Here is a 19476-nt window from a genome sequence, read left to right as displayed (position 1 = left end):
CCATGTATATTTAATTCAGCCTCCTCATTGGATGCCCTCCTTGGGTAAATCATTGTCAACATTTCAATCAGATTGGATATGGTGGCAAAAATGTTATAATCCAAAATATTTTGCAATACCCTAAAAATTTTTTCATATAAATCAGTTACAGTTTTGTCCAAGCAGAATTGTTGGTAGGAAGTCTGCATTCATAACTGATTGTGTTGCACTGTTGTCAGGAAGGGGAGGGAGGGAGAGATAGAAATTAAATTGGTCTAATTGAACTGCCATTAGCCATCATATATAAAATTTGAGTATTTTGGGGAGGAAAACAGCCTAGAAAAATGATATTGATCTGTTCTCCCAGATTGAGAAGTGTTCCTTAAAACTGTATGTTAATGCTTTAAAATGCAGATTTACATCATGCTTGTTAACTGTGAATAGTGATTTTGAAGGAACTCCTTCCCTGGTTATTAATGGCATCTGGAGCTGTCATTATATGTTTCTGTATCAGTCTATCCAAAGAGGGACTGACACTGCAAGGTGACAGAACTCTTGGCAACTATTTCTAAGACTTGCTTCCTGCAGAAAAAAAAAAAGGAAGGAATGGATCCCGGCACATAGCCCAAAAAATTACGTTTTTGCTACCTGCTTCCTGCTTGCCTTTTTTATTCTAAATTATACACCTATCCTTTTCTGTAGTGCTGCTCAATTAACAAGCTATCCAGGAAACAACAAGATCCCTCTGAATTACCACATTGTTGAGGTAAACATTATATTTATCAGATCTTCCTGTCTGCAAATAGTTCCTCATCTCAGAATGGAGCTTGAAATCACCTATCTTGAGTTCAAACCGTTTCTGATTCATCTAAAAAGCCAATTGTGGGAATGGAATGGGGCATTTTAACATTGGAATTTTCTGAGAATGAAATAGTTGGTATAATTTTATTGTTAAAAGTGTGCTTCATCATATTGATTTCATATTTTCCCAGGTAATTTTTGCTGAGTTGTTTCAGCTTCCCGTTCCGCCTCACACGGAAATCATGTACACAACACTTTTTATTGAACTCTGTAAACTTCAGCCTGGATCTTTACCTCAAGTTGTATCCTTTCCTCCAAAAGTCTCTTGTAACAGTTAATACCTTTTGATAATGGTCTGTTTTCAACCATGTTGTAATTAAGCATTATAACAAACAATTTAAACCTTAATTGAAAAATGACAGCTTGCACAAGCCACAGAAATGCTGTATATGCGCTTAGATACAATGAATACTATCTGCGTAGATCGGTGAGTAAGGACATTCTCATCTACTTTTCTGGGGACTTAGTGACTTGGGTTTCTTTAGCACAACAAATTCTATGATAGCTATAAAATGCCCCTGCTTTTACAGGCTTCCATATTTTAGGTCATTCCTCTCATTGAATTAGTATTGCAATAATTTACGTCCTTCTGAAACCTCCTTACAGTAGATGGCCCAAAGATCTTTTTAAAAGTCAACTGGACTTTGTTTTTCCTTGAAGACATTTCACATGTCATCCAAGAATCTTTTTTTTTTTTAAAAACAATTTTTTTATTTTTACTAAACAAACAACACACACACAAATCATCATCTTACATTACATCTTGTAGAAAGTGTGTCAATTGGTTACAATTAGTTTTCGTGCATCTCTTCCAGAGTCATTACTTACATTCATATCGAATATCAAAGTTCTTAATGAGTCTTACTTTCTCATTTAACTGAAATTGTTTTAATGTCCTTTTGCCTAGAATAATCCATAGTTAAAAAACACAACCACCTAATGGCATTTCATTAATTATTACAAAGTCATGCAATAGCCTTAAACCTTTATAACATATTCTAAACAAAAATTAGTTGACAAAATATCTAAGCCCTTTTCTCTCCTTAAATCACTGTTTACAATTTGTGTCCACGTTCCTTTTGTTATGATAGTACATGTATGTATCATTAACTGTATCCCTTATCCTTATTATTCCATTGTTAGTTGTTATAATTAATATTGGTTAACAAAAAATCCTTTACTGTTATATCTATTTTCTTCTCATCAAACCAACATATATGTATACCTTATTGCCCTTGTCAATTATTTTTTAACATAACCATCTATAAATTACTAAATTACTACTTACTAATTATAAAACTTAGTTAAATTTTTTGTTATCTACTTTCATATATCCAATAACATACCTTTATAACATATTCAAAATAAAAATTAATTATTTAAATTTCTAAACCTTTTTTCCCCAAATCATTATTTGCAATTTCTATCCAAATTCCATATATTAAGCCAGTACATATATATGTCATTAACTATAAGTCTTGTCATTTCATCATTGTTATTATTATCATTAATGTTTGTAACATAATCATTTATTACTTATATCCAGCTTCCTCACCTCCAGCCAACATAGAAATATACCTTATTACCATTATCAACTATTTATTTAAGCAAGCAATCTAAAGAGTTACTAAATTCCTACTTACTAATCATCAAACTCAGCTATTATTATTATTTTTATTATTGATTTTCATATATCAACCTGTGTCCTTCCAGAAGGCCCGTAGTCTTATTTCTTTTGCCATTTGTGGAGTTCATTTTCTATTTATTTCCTTGGTAAAGTTTTTATGGACATCTCTCCGCACCTTATTGTCCATTGGATCTCTCAGGTAATCTCGGCGCCCTTTTGTTATTTTACCGTATATACTCGAGTATAGGCCGACCCGAATATAAGCCGAGGCACCTAATTTTACCACAAAAAAACTGGAAAAGTTATTGACTCGAGTATAAGCCTAGGGTGGGAAATGCAGCAGCTACCGGTAAATTTCAAAAATAAAAATAGATACCAATAATGTTTTTGAATATTTATTTCAAAGAAAAACAGTAAACTAGCGGTGTATTCAATGAAATACTTCACTCACCTCATGATGCTGATGTCCCGCTGTGATGATGATGTCCCGCCTCCTATGACACACGGCACAGTGATTCCTATCATTGGATCACTGTACCAGAGGAGGTGGGACATCGCTATGTGGCTGCTTGCCATAACAAGGAGGAGGTGGGACATCGTTGCAGAGCGGCAGGAGGGGGAGGAAGGGGAATCGTAAGACAGCCCTGCATTACATTAGAACGTGAGGAGGGGGGATGGTGCGGTGCGCGCTGCGCGGCAAACTGACACAGAGGGAGGGGAAACTCACAGGGGCACTGGGCCATTCACGAGTGTCACCCAGCGGCATGGCCCCGCCCCTTTTTCTCCTCCATTTCGGGCAAATTTTTCACTGACTCGAGTATAAGCCGAGGCGGCTTTTTTCAGCCCAAAAAGTGGGCTGAAAAACTAGGCTTATACTCGAGTATATACAGTAATTGGTTTATCTTTAGTTGCAATCCTATTTCTGTTAAGATTTTTTCCTTTGAAACCATCATTTTTTCTCTTTTTTCTTCTTTTGTGCCTTGAAATTTGGGCTAAAGCTCCAGGCCATCGAATTCCCCCTTCCAAACTCCCATTTTTTCGCTTTCAACCACTTTCAATTCAGAAATCAATTCATTAGTTTTCTTATCTTTGTGTTCCTTTTTCTCTTCAGTTTTTGGAACTCCACCTCCCTCATTTTTTTTCTGGTATAAACTCTATGTTCTTGTCAATTCTCCAAGTTACCAATAACTCTTGAATTGCATCCCAAATCTTTTGCAAAGTTAAAGCTTCCTCTTCTGTAGATTGTTCCATGTTCCAAATTGTAAATTACTGCCATTGTAGCTTTAATCTTCACAAGAGGAGGTTCCGGGTTTTTTCCTTCTCCCAGTACCAGTACTTCTCACAGTAAGGCTCTCAAGAAACAGCTGTGGTAAACAATTTTAGCCTTGACTCTTATCACTTTTAGTTACAGAGCTTTGAAGCACGAAAACATTAAGCTTCTGAGCAGCAAAATTAGTATTTTTTTTCACTTTCTTGTGTTGACTCAGATTTAGTAGGAACAAAGTTCTTAAATGGAGTTTAATAGCAAATAGGCAATTTTTGTTAAGATAGAGAGGGAGATTTTAGTCCTTGAGTTGAAAAATAAAGCAGAAGCCGAAGAAGAAAAACCAGTCTGTTCACTTTAAGCAGGGGCGGCGGGGGGAGAAAATGTTGCGAAAAGTATTTCAATAGTTACAAGAAGAAAAATGTATACTGACCACAACAAAACAATGAAGATCAATTTCGCTGCTGACTTCTGGTTATGGGTTTAGTTTAGCATAAAAAAGAGATTCTTTTGGGCAGTTATTTTTTCCAAAACAGAAAGAATTCCCCAGATGATCACACTTCACTTTCTGTTCCCTTCCGTTCCATAGTCTCCACTTCATCAGCATAAGCCACTAGCTTGAAGACTTTTTCTTGCTTTTTTCAGGGATTTTGCGATATCCCCAAGATCAGCAAGATGTATTCTTCCTGTTCACCGTCTCTTCGGGACGATTTAGGTCCGATTGAACCCCCCAGTGGCAAAAGTACCGGCTGTAGTCTCAGAGCATCGAGACTGCACATCCGTACCATGGGGACATTGGCTCCTCCTCCCAAGAATCTTCTTCAGTTTTGATTTATATGGCATTCATAATTAATCTGTTAGACTTCACTGTAAAGTTAGATTGCTGATAAAAATTGGACAGTCATATTAGAATCTAGAAGAGAACTACCCAATTATTATTGGATGTAAGGCTAATTATTTGAAAATGATTTTAAAAGGTACTTTAGAACAGAGGCCCCCAACCTTTTGGGCATCAGGGACGGTTCTGTGGAGAGAGATTTTTCTATGGATAGCGGAAGCGTGGTTTCCTCTGCTGCCTGCATCTTGCAGATGGCGCTTCTCTTGTTTATGTGGTCCAGTTTCTGACATGTGGAGGCCCAGTGCTGGTCCATGAATTAGGGGTTGAGGACTCTGCCTTAGAATATGTGGGAACTGCAGCACTATCAAGGCATTTGCAAAGCATGCAGATGCCTCTGAGATAACGCTTCAAAAGACTGTGTGATTATAAATTGGAAATTTTCTATCCTTTGGTTTTTAAGAATTTTCATCTAATCAGACTTGTCCACCAATTATTTTATATATTTTAATATAATGTCAATAATAGCAGTGCAAAATGAAAAGGTTTTGATATAATAAATTTACAGATTTTTGTTTCTCTCATCAAGGTTCATTAATTGGTTTTCCCATCATCTTAGTAATTTTGAGTTCCGTTGGAGCTGGGAAGATTGGTAAGTGTTTGATTCCATATATGTGTATATGCATGAACATGAATGTAAATATATGTTTGTGCACATTTTCATTTCTGACAGCTATTTGGGTTATGTGTGTTAGGACTATGCTGTGCTTCAGATTCAAATACAAAATATGTTTTCGGGTATTCTGCAGTCCTTACGTAACAACAGTTTGTAAGTGTCTAAAGCACTTAATACCATACTTATATCAGTTGCTGATTTTCTCCCTTGTGATAGTGAATGTTTTCTGAATACCATCTTTTTTTATATGTAGGTCAGATTCTGTTTCTGAGGATCTTGACAGACCCAGGCCTAAGTTTGTAAGAGAAGCACTGGAAAAATGCATGAGGTAAGTGAGAGATAGCAGCATTTGTATACATATATGTCCACCATGCTATAAGTGGTATTATGCAAGTACCGAAAAGGAATAAAATAGAATTAGCCAACGAAATTAAAGACATGGAGGAATAAAGAGAAGGGGAAAGGTTCCTGAATGCATTAACACCAACACTCAGTATGCCCCACTCACTCACACTCACATGTCAGTGTGATTTATTAAGGGTTGAAAGTCTCTTCACCCGGCTTTATAACTGTCCCAACCGAAGCCAGCCATGAGCAAACCCAGATTAATTCCCCAGGCAATGGCCAATTAGTCCATAAGACAAACAGCAAGCTGCTCAAACAGTAAGATCAATAAATGAACAGAAGTCACATCTCCAGTAGAGCTGATGCAGTGGTGGGTTTCGGATCCCGTTGCAACCGGTACAGACGTCCTCCATATGAATGCATGCGCACACACGTGCAGCGTGCGCTTGCGTCTTACTGTCCAGTGACGCCTCCGTGAGCCTCCGTGACACTCCAGCTTCTTGGAAGATTGTCATGTGGGTTCTGTATATGCTGTGCGTGTGCGCAGAAGCGCCGAAGGGTTTAAAGACAGATAAGGAGCGCGGGTGGGCCCTCCAGAGCACCGTAGTGAAATGGTACCCGGTGCTCGGGGCAGACTGGTACGCCTGTAACCCACCACTGAGCTGATGGCATGGCCTATCAAACTGGGCTCTAGAAAAAGCCATCCATATTTGCTTAGTGTTCAATTGTATAAGTATCTCACATTAGAGAGCTTGCATCTGTCTGACAATTAGCAATAGACTTCTGGGGCACGGTGATACCATTTTAGAAATCAGTGTCACATATTCCCTCTTTTACTATTAGTTTGGCCTTTTCCAGGATTAATTGGCCTAAATATTCAGGGGAGTGACCAATACTGCAATGTTGTACTAGGCAGGTGCAGTGCCAATGTCATTGGTAGTTGTCCGACAGCAGCAAAGGCATCTGGCATCTAGGATCAAACATGATTTGAAGTCCTGAGATTAGAATCCTGTTCTGTCTAGTCCCATTTGGTAGCACATTCTTTAATTCAGCTCCACAGTAAATTAGTCTTAACCAAAAATTCAATACCTGATTTCCAATAATCACCTCCAAATCTCACCTAGGAAAGTTTTTTTTCCTTCTCTAGTTAAAATCTGCAGTCCAAAACCAGCATCCTGTGGTCAAAACTATGGAACTTACTTGAGATTTATACAGAAGGAGCATACTGATCTGTTCTGTCCCCCCTCCTTCGCTCTTTCAAAGAAAACAGGCCGACAAACTTAAAAGGAAATAACTTTATCAGTCCTCAGCTGCGAGCCCAAAAATAAACATAAATAAAGTCTCTGGCAAGAAGATAACAGAATGCAAAGCAAAACTCTTACAAAGCAATTCACTTCTCCAAGTGTCTCCTTGAATCAGGGTTACAGAACGCAAATCACTTCTCCAAGTGTCTCTCACAAACAAATCACAACCGATGAATGATGAACGTTGACTCCTGCAACCAGGGTGTGGCACCATCCGTCCTTTTATCACCAGAAGATGACACTAACGAGCCCCAGCTGCATTGTTAATCTTGCATCCCGACTCAACTCACAGCAAACTTCTGCTGAGTCACAACACTGATCCTTTGGCCATTTCTTTCCTATTTTATAGTTTACTGAGAACATGCTTGTTTAGACTTAATTTCTAGGCTCCATCATTGCTTCAAAACAAGATTCATTTGAGAACTAAATTAGCAAGAAAATAAAATTAAAATTGCAGAAGACTGAATGCTCTTCAGATTATTAAATTATTTCCAGCATTTTAGAGGTGTGGGTAGAGGGTTGCACTTCCAGTTAATCAAGTTAATAGCAAGGCAATAGGAAGATTTTTTCCCCTAACTTTTTCTAGCACCCTTATTTGAGCACCCACGTTTGCAAAATGTATTTTGCTCTTAAATCCAAGGATATTACCCTTTTAGCTGCTAGAAATTCTCTTACACTTCTGAGAGTTGTTGTCTTTCCCTTTGTAAGCAGAGATCGGCAACAAGCTTTCTTCAAACAAAGAAAAGGAAAGAAAATAGTATTAAAATCTTGAAGGAAACTTATCATTTCCCTGTTTCTGACAAATTATAGTTCAGGCCCAGTCCTAGTTCTGTGAGGAACTTTTTCTGTGCATTCAGGATCAGGGTGTAGATATTAGCTTTGGGGTGCTTCACCAGTGCATGTATGTAAGCCAGGTTATGAATGATTGGTTGGGTTATCTCTGTAGTATAACCATAATCATGTGACATAATTGCGGCAAGAACATCATCTTGTCAACCTCTGCAAAATCTTTTTTTTCAGGCTTTCCTACCATCAGCGAATAATAGATATCGTTCCTGCTAGTTTTTCAGTTCTTACTCCTGCAAATCCAGCATGTATTTATAAATACGGAGACGAAAGTAACAGTATGTAGTAGATGATATTTATATAATTTACACTTTACAAAAAAAAACTTGCACTGTGACAAGAAACATTTGTTACTGCTGGAGACAAATAGTATTTTGTCTTATTAAAACAGGTGGGGGAGGGGTGGGTGGGGAAGGCAGTAGGTAACTCCATTTAAAGGAAGTTGCTGTAACCATGGGCAGATATGAGATGGTATCATCCAAGGACCACTCAAAGCCCAGTGGTCATGATAACATAAGGGGACATTGCATGTGGCTTCTGTTCTGAAAAGCATATTAAACTCTCTAGTATTTTTTTTAAATAAGAGCCGAAGTGGCGCAGTGGTTAGAATGCAGTACTGCAGGTTACTTCTGCTGACAGCCAGCAGTTCAGCAATTCGATTCTGACTGGCTCAAGGCTGACTCAGCTTTCCATCCTTCTGAGGTCGGTAAAATGAGGACCCAGATTGTTGGGTACTGACTCTAAACCGCTTAGAGAGGGCTGAAAAACAATGTGAAGTGGCATATAAGTCTAGGTGCTATTGCTATTCAATCTTACATAATATGGTGTAGTGATTTCTCTGACATGGTTGATTTCCAAGAAAATTTAACATGCTTTTACAATGTAAAAGCTCACTTGTAAAAAAATGCCCAATTTTCAAAGATGGTAACTGCCTCTTCTTTCTTTATGTGTAGAATCTCTTCCTGGATATAATGTTGCACTCTGTTTAAGCATTGCCATTAAAAATAAAGCAAGTAATGATGAAATCTTCACCATTTTGAAGGATGTGCCCAATCTTAATCAGGAAGAAGACGATGGTAAGCCTTCTGATATTTAATCTGTACCATTGCTAATTTCCATTTATGGAAATATTGCAAAACCTCAGGAAAGTTACTTAGGTTTTAGTTAAATTTAGGATATGGCTCCTGTTCTTATTTTCACACAGCAATTTTTACTAGCTCAGTAGAACTGCATTTACCTGGGACTGTTGTTATCCAGCATCACTCCACACATATAAATAAGCAAATGTGCCTTTGCATTATGTTTTTTAAAAACAATGACACAATAGAATCGGCATGGGAAAATGGAGAAGCTGCAATTCAAATAGGAGGAAGAAAATTGCCACATTTTAGAGTTTCAGTTCAGTTTTATCATCTATCTTAGTATATGTCTGAAATTCATTCATTGATGTAATACGATTTAATTTGTCTTAATAAGATTGTAAAAAAAGCCTATTGTGAAATTTTCTCACCAGTTGTTTTTTTTAAAAAAAGAACAACTAAAATACTCAGTCCTTCTCAGCCTTTGGTGAATGCCCACATTGCTTATAGATATTCAGATGTATTTGTAACTTTGTTTTCCAGATGAAGGCTTCTCATTCAATCCTTTAAAAATAGAGGTTTTTGTCCAGACACTATTGCACTTAGCCTCAAAGTCATTCAGTCACTCTTTCAGTGCTCTGGGAAAGTAAGTATTTATCATTAAGTACATTAAATTGTCAGTGTGCCCATGTTGTTGCCATTTTATTTTTATTTGTCTTGTAACTTTATGAAAAAAAGGATAGAAGCAAGCGTGTTCTGTCCTGTTCTTTATTTTTTATTCTTTTAAAAATTAGCTATCTTATCTACTTTTTTATCCTATTGTTTAAAATGATTGTTTCCTGAATAGTCTCTGATCTCTGGGACCTTTATTTCTACCTAGCAAGATGAGTCTTGCATTCAGCAGTTTTTTCCAACACTACAGCATAGTCAAAAAATTCATCAGTTCTTTCTCACCTCCTTGTGATCTGTGGCAGAACGTTGTGCCCGTATATATTTAAGCCCAAGATACATGCTAATAAGAATGTCCAAAGAAGGTCTGCAGGAGGGAAGTAAAAAAAGCTTGCTTGTCCAGAAGAACCCACTTTTTGCATTAGATTGTAGAGTGGTGGGTAGAGCTTGGGCACAAGCAAAACTAAAAACAACCTCTCTGAAGAAAACTGATGACTGGGTCCCATTATACAACAAGAGAATGTCAGCCCCATGATGTAAACCAAGCCAAGAAATTAACTCAATCAGAAGACTAAACTACTTTTCTTAAGGTTGGCAATAATAACAGAATCTTTGAAGTCTGGCTATGCTTTATGCCTTCTGCCTCTTATGGTCCTGTGACTGAGGGAGATGTCTGTCTTGAAACATTTTTACATACTGTAGTCAACTGAGGAGAATTTTGAGGGAGAGCTGCAGCCAAGGCAGTGGTCAGAGAAGAAAAATCTCAGCTCAGTTCAAGTAATGGAACTTGAGAAAGCATCTCAGACCCTCCCTGGTTCTCTTTAGAAAATGGCAGGGAGGTAAGATTCTATTACTGTAACTCTATAACAAAAGTAGTATTAGCATTCATTTTCTTGGCGTTCCAAGTATCATCTGCTTTAAAGGGTTGGCACATGCCTTCTGCTATGACTTGAAATTAAGTCATATTTTTCTCAGATTGCCTTGGCAACAATTTTCTCTTACCTCTGCCTCACCTATGGGGGTATGTGTGTGTTTAACCTTGGCATTGATTTTGGGGAAGGGATGGTTGTATAATTCACTTGCTGAGTATTCAAAAGGTACTGTAATGTGTAGCTGGCCAAGGTAGCAGGAAGAACTGCTGCGTTACAGAGCTCTTTGTCAACTGCTAGTCTCTGAAACTAGAGATCCAGAGTTCAGAATGATCTTGGGAGACTAGACCAGTCCACTTCTCTTCCCAATCAGCTTTGCCATTATAATCTCAGTTGAATCAGAGGGGTCCATAAGAATTGATCTGTAAGAATGAGCGACATGTTCTATTGTGATGGCGAACCTATGGCATGTGTGCCACAGGTGGTACACGGAGCCATATTTGCTGGCACGTGAGCCGTCAGCTCCAGCGTGCATCTACGTGCCGGCCAGGTGATTTTCGGCCTTTTGGGGGCCCGGGAGAGGCCATTTTCGCACCCCACAGGCTTTAGGAAAGCCTCCAGAGCCTGGGGAGGGTAAAAAAGAGGCCCACTGGGACAACCGGAATTTCAACTGGCTGATTTTTGGCCTTCCAGAGGGCCAGGGGAGGCCGTTTTCGCCAAGCCTCCAGAGCCTGAGGAGGGCGAAAACTGCCTCCCCCGAGGCCTTCCGGAAGCCGGAAAGTGATCATTTTTGAACTTCCAGTCTGCCCATTGGGCCTGTTTTCTGCCATCCCCAGGCTTCAGGAAAGCCTCCAGAGCCTTGGGGGTGGTGAAAAACAGGCCCAACAGGTTGAACTTCTGGTTGGCCCATTGGGCCTGTTTTTCACCCTCCCCAGCCTCCGGAGGCTTTCCTGAAGCCTGGGGAGGGTGAAAACGGCCTCTCCCGTGGAGGGGGTCGTGTGCGCATGTGTGGGGGGGCACCCACATGCACAGGTGGGCGGGGTGCATTGCATTGTGGGTGTGGTGGTCATGCGCACACACACAATTTTGGCATACCTTTACAAAGAGGTTTGCCATCACTGTTCTGTTCCTTAATATCCTTGGATATGTCCTTTCTGTTTTTAAAAGATTTCGAGAAGCCCTCAGAACTCTGGCTGAAAGTGATGAAGGGAAGCTTCACGTTCTTAGAGTGATGTATGAAGTATGGAAGAATCATCCCCAGGTAAGAATGAACATTTATATCCATCCTTCCTTCCTTCCTTCCTTCCTTCCTTCCTTCCTTCCTTCCTTCCTTCCTTCCTTCCTTAATATACATAATTATGGTCTGCACAGCTCAGGCACTGACTGTTATAGAGGGGCCGTGCTTTGAGGGATCCTGTGGGATTTCAGTCTGTGAGCTTTGTGTTGAAAATTGTGCTCAGATGGCAACACACACTCCTGATGAACTGAGCAAAGTTTCTTCATTTTCACAGATGATTTCTGTACTGGTGGATAAGATGATTCGAACACAGATTGTGGATTGTGCTGCAGTGGCAAACTGGATTTTTTCTCCAGAGCTATCTCATGATTTTACAAGGTAAATACATGTAAGCCAAACATTAAAAAAAATCTTCAGGTTATGCTTCAAATATTTTTCATAGACCTGTGAGTGATCTTGCTAAGGGAAATTTTGCTTAAGTTAAAAATATTTCCCAAAAGCAAGCAACATTTTGTATATCTGATTGAAAATTTGCATGCTTTTTTAAACAGTCCTACACAATTCTGATACTGAAATTTCTCCTCAGAGGGAAAAGACAGAGAAAGTTACACCATTCTCCTTGTGTTTTCATCCATTTCACTCATTGTCTGAGAAAAGCTTAGATATACAAGTGTGTATCATGCCTTTGTACTGACAACAATTGAAGTATTTTCTCCGAACATGAGAGTTGTCTTTGCTTCTTTTATTGCTAGATTTTATATTTGGGAGATCTTACACTCTACCATTCGTAAGATGAACAAGCATGTGATGATGATCCAAAAGGAGCTAGAAGAAGCCAAAGAAAGATTAGCCAAGCAACAAAAAAGAGTAGGTCACTTTTTTTCCTCATGCCTGTATGAAGAAATAAGATATTTCATCAGCTATAAAAACTTTTAAGATTTGTTTTGCTTTGCTGAGCTAGGCAGAGATGGGCAACAGGATGGGAAGACGGAGATGGTCATCCTTTTGTTGTGCCTATGGCTCAGGCGTTCTTGCCTTTGGATACTTTTAATTGCTGGTTAACTTTTAACTTTTTGAATCCCCATGATGGCAAGTTGCTTGATAAAATGTGATCAACTCCCCTATATAATTGAACATGAATGATATATCATCAGTTTCTACCTCATAGACTTGTAATATTTTAAAACAATAATAAACACAATCTAAAACATTAACAGAGACACCAAACCAATCTAGAACAAATGTGACTTTAATTGCCAGTTCAGTGTTCAGCAGGAAACCGTGTTGCGTGCTTTCAAGCCATTTTTTGACAATATCTGCAACAGTGCCGTTTATTTTTGTTTTGTTTTCCATGATTATTTATAAAAACATCTTAAAATCATTTAAATTTCAACTCTTTCCCTCCAGCGTGATGATTCTCGAAGGAATGAGAGGGAAAATTGGCCCATTGAAGAACAGATTGAACGCTTGCAAGAAAAAGTTGAATCAGCTCAAAGTGAACAAAAAAACCTTTTCCTTGTAATATTCCAGGTAAAAGCAGACATATTGATGGACCCGTGGAAAAGGTAGACTTGGATTTATTTAGCATATAGCATCGGCACATCAAAGCCAAAGTCTACAATGTTAAGACTGAGTAGTAGTTTGGCTGCCTAAGATTGCTAGTTTGTTCAGTTCACACTTACGGGCTATCAAGGGTGCATCACAGGGAGCAAACTATCTCTGTAAACAGAGTAGGTAACAGTGTTCTGCAGGAGTGTCAGTGTTATCCTGGTCTTTTTGTCTGCTGGTCTTTGCTTTGCATTTGGACCGAGCCGGCACCAGTTGGTTTCTTGCTTACTCCGCTACCCCTACCATAGTAGTACCTATTTATCGACTTGCATTTGTATGCTTTCAAACGGCTAGGTTGACAGGAGCTGAGGCAAAAGACAGGAGCTCACGCTGTCCTGCAGCACTAGGTTTAAAATACCGGAATGAGTCAGCCTTCTCCTGCCGACAAATACAATGTTTTTAAGCCACTAAGCCTCACTCCCCTTGCAATCTTAGAATCTTAACGTAACTGCAAAAGTCTGGAACAAGTGTTTCAGCTTCATCAATTTCTAAATTAAAATTCTGTATATTTGACAAATTCTGGAAATAGCAACCAGTACCACAGTTACTAATATTGATGTTATATACTAAATTATATCCTACTTAATTCAGAGAGTTTGTTTTCCATAAGTCTTCTCAAAAAAAGTTATTTTGTCTACAAATCTAATGCCAACAATTTCACTGTTTTTATTCCTTCCAGCGTTTTATTATGATCCTAACAGAGCATCTAGTACGATGTGAAACAGGAGGGATTGATGTAATTACACCTTGGTACAAGAACTGTATAGAGAGGCTGCAGCAAATCTTCCTACAGGTAAGTCTGATAAATACCAGAATTCTCATGGTTAGTAAAAGTGAGATTATCCTGATATAGCCTATCTCAGTTTGCATATTCAAATAGAGAAGCCAATGAATACCTTCCTGAGATATATCAAATATTTTTCAGAGGATAATTATGTATCCATATGGGTTTGCATAATTTGCATGTGCTAATTAAGTCATAGCACTTCCGAGATTGATACTGGGTACTTAAGATTTTTCCTTTCCTAAAACCGTAATGATCTATCTAAGCAGCCATGACTTCTGCTATTGAATTTTGGGCACAAATGTGATCACTGTTGTCTCTAAAGCCTTTAATTATCAGGACTGTCAATGCCTCCCAATCTTTGGTCTTTAACTGAAGATTCTAAGTAAGCAATTAAATAATAAGAATAAAATTCAAATCCTCTTATCTAAAATTAGATACATTGTCAATAGAGAATGGTGCTGGCATAGTTATGGAAACTCCTTTCAAAAAAGCTTGCCTGAAATGAAATTTGAGTCTTTCTGATTTATTTGTAAAGGTTGTAACTGGAGACAAACTGTTGGAATTAAAAGTTTATGAATCTTATGATTTCTATTTTATACAGTACTTTTATTGATTGCTTTTATTGTCAAGTGCTCTGAAAATTGCACACTAATAGTTATAAAGGAAATAATATTTTACAATGACCACTAAACCTTTCGTATCTATGTAAAACAGGTGGCATGATGAAAACTTCCTGCTCCTAATTTCATAATTAAGATTGTCCACCGCCTAGCAGTTCAAATCCTGATGCTGTTTTCAATTTTGTTGACTTGAGTTGCACATAATGTATAGTATAGTTGTAGATATCATAGGTATCAAAGAGGAGAAAAGATTAATAAGAGAATATATATTTTAAAACATATATTTTTATTTAACATGCTATATCATTTTCAAGCCTAACCGAAATGCTTTTTTTGTGTCTGTAGCATCATCAGATCATCCAACAGTATATGGTGACCTTGGAGAACCTTCTATTTACAGCAGAATTGGATCATCACATACTCGCTGTATTTCAGCAGTTCTGTGCACTCCAGGGCTGAGTAACCTTTTTTTTTTTTTGTATAGGACTTAATTTCGTCTGGTTGAGTTTAAGATGGAATCTTTGATAAGAAAGGAAAACAATCTTTTAATCTGAAAATACATTAACTGTGTTGTCCTAGATAAACTACACAGTGCTTGAATGGGATGACTTGGGGCAGTAGGGACCTTATGCTAGTTATGATTGCTGGGTGATTGGGATGGAATAATGCGTGGATTTCTAATTTTGAAATGGTTTGAATGTTGACTTTGCCATAGCATCTGCTTTGTTCCCTATTGTTTGTATAAAAATAAAAAATAGATAATAAACATAATTGGCTCTTTGCTTGCTTTTTTACATATGAACGAATTCTATGATAATGTAAAACAAATGTCAATACATATGAATTCAGATTAACTTTTCCTAATATTCCATATTTTTTAAAAAATGTTTAAATGATCAGGTTTGTAAAGCAGCCTAGACTTACGTTGACCAAAGGGGACTTCACTGATTGTTCCTTTTGAGATCAAATATATCAAGCATTCCACCTGGAATTGAACATCTAATTTGTAATGCTCATTCTATATTTTACTTGAATTAAGCAATTAAGGTTATTAAAAACTATCCAGGCAAACAGCTGAAGTGGAGAAGGGGTTTCCTAATACAAAGAGGTTGGTGGCTCCAGCTAAACCTATCAATCTGTGAGAAAAGCAGTTTTGACCACAAGGAGGCTAACTCAAGTCTGAATACAGATGGAGTAAACTGGTCTGCCAAGTTTTGATTTATCAGCTTAACTATTGTTTGTACCTTAGTGCTTACTCAGGAATTTTATACGTTTTGTCATTAATGAAGGCTGGCTTTGTTAATATTTTTTTCAGCTTCTTGAGAATACAATATCACCCAGAGCTGCTCCTTAAGGGTCTATTCTCAACATTGGAAAATTTCTGTAGTTTGGATAAAATGGCTGGGCCCTTGATGCTCTTTGCTCTTGCTTTTCTTTTTGCAAATGTTTCATTCCCAAGTTAGGTGATATGATATGAATGTTCCCTGCCGAAGAGTTGTGCCTCTAAGGAGAATAGGGCAGAAAGACTTCCAGCATCATAGTAGCTTAAGCTGCATAGCCCTAGGTCCTGGTTTCCAGAGCTTTGATGGCCTGGACTTCCATTGCTACTACTGAATGCCAGGTTAACTTGTAATAAAGTTACCTCATTCACATTCTGATTGCATATGAAGGGCTGACCTAGTTTGCATGACTGATGCCTGGTTGGGCACTGAAAGGGAGACTCCTGTCTCAAAAATGTGCCCTCCTGGGTTTCAAGTATGTCATCAATCATGATTCCAGGACAGCAGCAAGAGGAGGCTGGCATTATTTGTCTCTAGTGTCTTCTAGGACCCCTGTCCCTGAAATCATGAGGATGTGAAACCCTTTTTGTGAGGTTGGGCTGTTGGGATCAGTCAGAACTGCTGCTCACTTAACCTGCCTGCAGTATAGCAGTGTCCCTGTCTGGGCTCCTGAACTTTGAGTTGAAGCTCTCCAGCCTTTATAGTTCTTGATAACTCTTATCTCTGGGCCTAAGGCAGTGTTTACGAACTTTTTCGGCACCGAGTACCAAAATGGGAGCGTGCAGGAGCACCAGAAACCAGAAGAGCAGCTCCCTGGCGTGCATGCATGGGAGCACTGGAAACTAGAAGAGCTGTTCCCCAGCGTGCATGCACGTGCTGGGAAGCTGAGCATGTGCACCGCTCACCTGATCTTTCAGTTTCTGGTGTGCATGCGCAAAGATCAGCTGGCCACAGTTTCTCGGTGCACGCATGCACATCAGAGAGCTGTTTTTCTGGTTTCTGGCACTCCCACGTGCATGAAGACCAGCACGCCGGAACATAGAAGAGCAACAGGCGATGGCTGGCGTGCCCGAAAAGATGGCTCTGCGTGCCATAGGTTCACCATCACTGGCCTAGGGTCTGAGGTAGTACCATGGCCACCATGGCAGCCAATACCTAGTCCAACTCAATCATGGCCTAACCCACGGGAGATGGGGTCACACAGTAGATCTGTTTGCCTCGGCATTTGTGTCTGGATTTGGGGGGTGTTAATATCAGTCCTTTGCCATGGGCAGATTACTCCTTTTGGCCCTAAAGTTCTCTACAGCAGCCTCTCACAGGAAGGCAGGGCCAATTAGATCAGCCCACACGAAGTGCCCTATGGAAACTGCAGTTTCATGTAATTTAGCAGATGTTTTCATTGCTACTTTCAAGGAGGAAGCAATAGGGATGCTGGACCAAACTGCTCTTGCAGGTTTCTGTGCAGGCAGATCTTGTAGAGTTCTAAAAAATGAACAGACAGAAGCTGTTTACAGTGATGCTTGGGGAAGACAAAGAATGAAGTCAAGCATTGATAAGAGCTTTTGTTAGGATGCATTTTCGGTTGATAAAGAGGTAGTGGTGAAATTTATTTTTGTTTACTACAGGTTCTGTGGGGATAGCTTGGTGGGCGTGGCAGGGGAAGGATACTGCAAAATCCCCATTCCCTCCCCACTCCTGGGGGAAAGATATTGCAAAATCCCCACTCCTGGGGGAAAGATTGCAAAATCCCCATTCCCTCCCCACTCGGGGGCCAGCCAGAGGTGGTATTTGCCGATTCTCCAAACTACTCAAAATTTCCACTACTGATTCTCCAGAACCTGTCAGAACTTGCTGAATTTCACCTCTCTAAGGAGGGAAACATTTGCAAATGTTTCATCACCCTGCCAGATAATATAATACAAATAATCCCTGCCAGACTTGTACCTCAAGAAGAATTGGGCAGAAAAACTTGTAGCAACATAATCAGTCAAACTATATTGCTTTATACCAGGACCTGGTTTCTGGAGATTTGATGATTCTGGACTCCAGTTGCTGCTACTTAATGCCAAGTCGACATATAATAAAGCTCACCCCGTCCACATTCTGATTATGTATACAAGCACCTTCATTAGATGTACATTGTTTTGATGAGGGTAGCAAAGCATACTTACTTTTCCACTCTTATTAAATCAGGAGATAGTCCCAATGGCCCTGTTTCACCTGATCAGATCCCTCCTGGGTAAGGACATCCTGAGGAGCTGGTTCTTGTAGGGCTACTTTGAGGAATATTCTCAGTGTTTGTCAGTTAAAGTTACTTGGCTTCTCTCAGAGTTGGACTCTGGCTAGGCAGATATTTGCAAGTGATGCAAGTGACCCAAGACACATTTGAGTTCTGTCATCTGGGAGGAATTTCAGATGGTTGATCCTGAGAAAGTGGACAGAGTCCTTGTGGCTGTGGACTTTTGGCTACCTGCATTCTGGATCTGTCAACTTTAAAGCAAGGTGCATATCCTTTTCAAGAAGCCATTCTTGGACCCAACAGTCATTCCTAGCATATCTTCAGAGCATCAGCCCTCCCAGTAGCATTCTCCATGGCATACACATGGTTCAGACTGAAATTTTGGAGCTTACAGGTTTATGGCTCTATTGAAACAGCATTATATCCTATAATATATATGTGGATGACCTGAAAATTGGAATGTGTTTTTGTAACCTACAAGCAACTGCAGATACATATGAATGTATCTATGCAATGATAGATATGATTGTGTATTATACAGTTAAATATATTATTTGATAAATGCTTGATAAAATATTCTTTTTAAACTGATTTTAATGTAGTATTTTACTTCTGGATACTGAAAAAAAAATCACAGCAAATAAGATGACCTCTGCCTATCACTGAAATATTCTAACCTTGCCACTGTTCAGCAATGCACAATCTAGCATCTCAATCATTCCCACATCATTTATGTATTTTAAATTACAAAGGAGGTATTTCAACATTTATATTCTACGCTTCTTCCAAATCAGAATTCACTGTCCAATGTACATTGATGCAAGGCTCATAACTATCAGAAGAGTCCTTGTGATTCCCCATGGAAAAAAATAATAATGAAATAACCTTACAGGATTTAGTCATTTCCCCATAAGAAGAATCTCCCCATAATAAGGAATCTCAGAGCGATGCATCGGGGATTGACCCACTGGGTTTTGTTCTCGTTTGAATTACTACTTCAGCTTCAACCGCAATAATACTCGGGCAAACAATAGATACAAACTCAGAGTAAACCGCTCCAAACTTGATTGCAGAAAATACGATCAGCAACAGAGAGGTCAATGCCTGGAATGATCTACCTGACTCCGTTGTTACTTCCTCAAAACCCCCAAACTTTAACCTTAAACTGTCTACCGTGGACCTGACCACATTCCTAAGAGGTCCGTAAAGGGGGCGTCCATAAGCCCACCATCGTGCCCAACATTCCTGTCCTAATGTTCTCTTTTATTTGTACCCATTTCTTATGTATATACTTATACCTGCTTATACTTATATGTTTATATGTTATATTCATGCTTATATTTGTTTTCTC

General features: G+C 39.0%; 1 protein-coding gene across 2 annotated transcripts in view; it reads left to right on the top strand.

Annotated features, from left to right (window-relative positions):
• The window catches only part of LOC116506335 (nuclear cap-binding protein subunit 1), a 32095-nt gene extending 16718 nt beyond the window's left edge, over positions 1–15377 (top strand). For both annotated transcript variants that reach the window (XM_032214021.1, XM_032214022.1), the window contains 14 exons: positions 682–745; positions 972–1082; positions 1203–1267; positions 5156–5218; positions 5496–5570; positions 7912–8015; positions 8691–8813; positions 9360–9462; positions 11522–11615; positions 11866–11969; positions 12344–12458; positions 12999–13121; positions 13879–13992; positions 14952–15377. In XM_032214021.1, the coding sequence (XP_032069912.1) occupies positions 682–745; positions 972–1082; positions 1203–1267; positions 5156–5218; positions 5496–5570; positions 7912–8015; positions 8691–8813; positions 9360–9462; positions 11522–11615; positions 11866–11969; positions 12344–12458; positions 12999–13121; positions 13879–13992; positions 14952–15065 (1372 nt within the window). In that variant the 3' untranslated portion in view covers positions 15066–15377. The remainder of the gene's footprint in view (positions 1–681; positions 746–971; positions 1083–1202; positions 1268–5155; positions 5219–5495; positions 5571–7911; positions 8016–8690; positions 8814–9359; positions 9463–11521; positions 11616–11865; positions 11970–12343; positions 12459–12998; positions 13122–13878; positions 13993–14951) is intronic.
• Positions 15378–19476: the final 4099 nt, after the last annotated feature.

Source organism: Thamnophis elegans, chromosome 3 (assembly GCF_009769535.1).
Source record: "Thamnophis elegans isolate rThaEle1 chromosome 3, rThaEle1.pri, whole genome shotgun sequence".
In the NCBI taxonomy this organism is placed as follows: Eukaryota; Metazoa; Chordata; class Lepidosauria; order Squamata; family Colubridae; genus Thamnophis; species Thamnophis elegans.
This window is presented reverse-complemented; position numbering and strand designations above follow the sequence as displayed.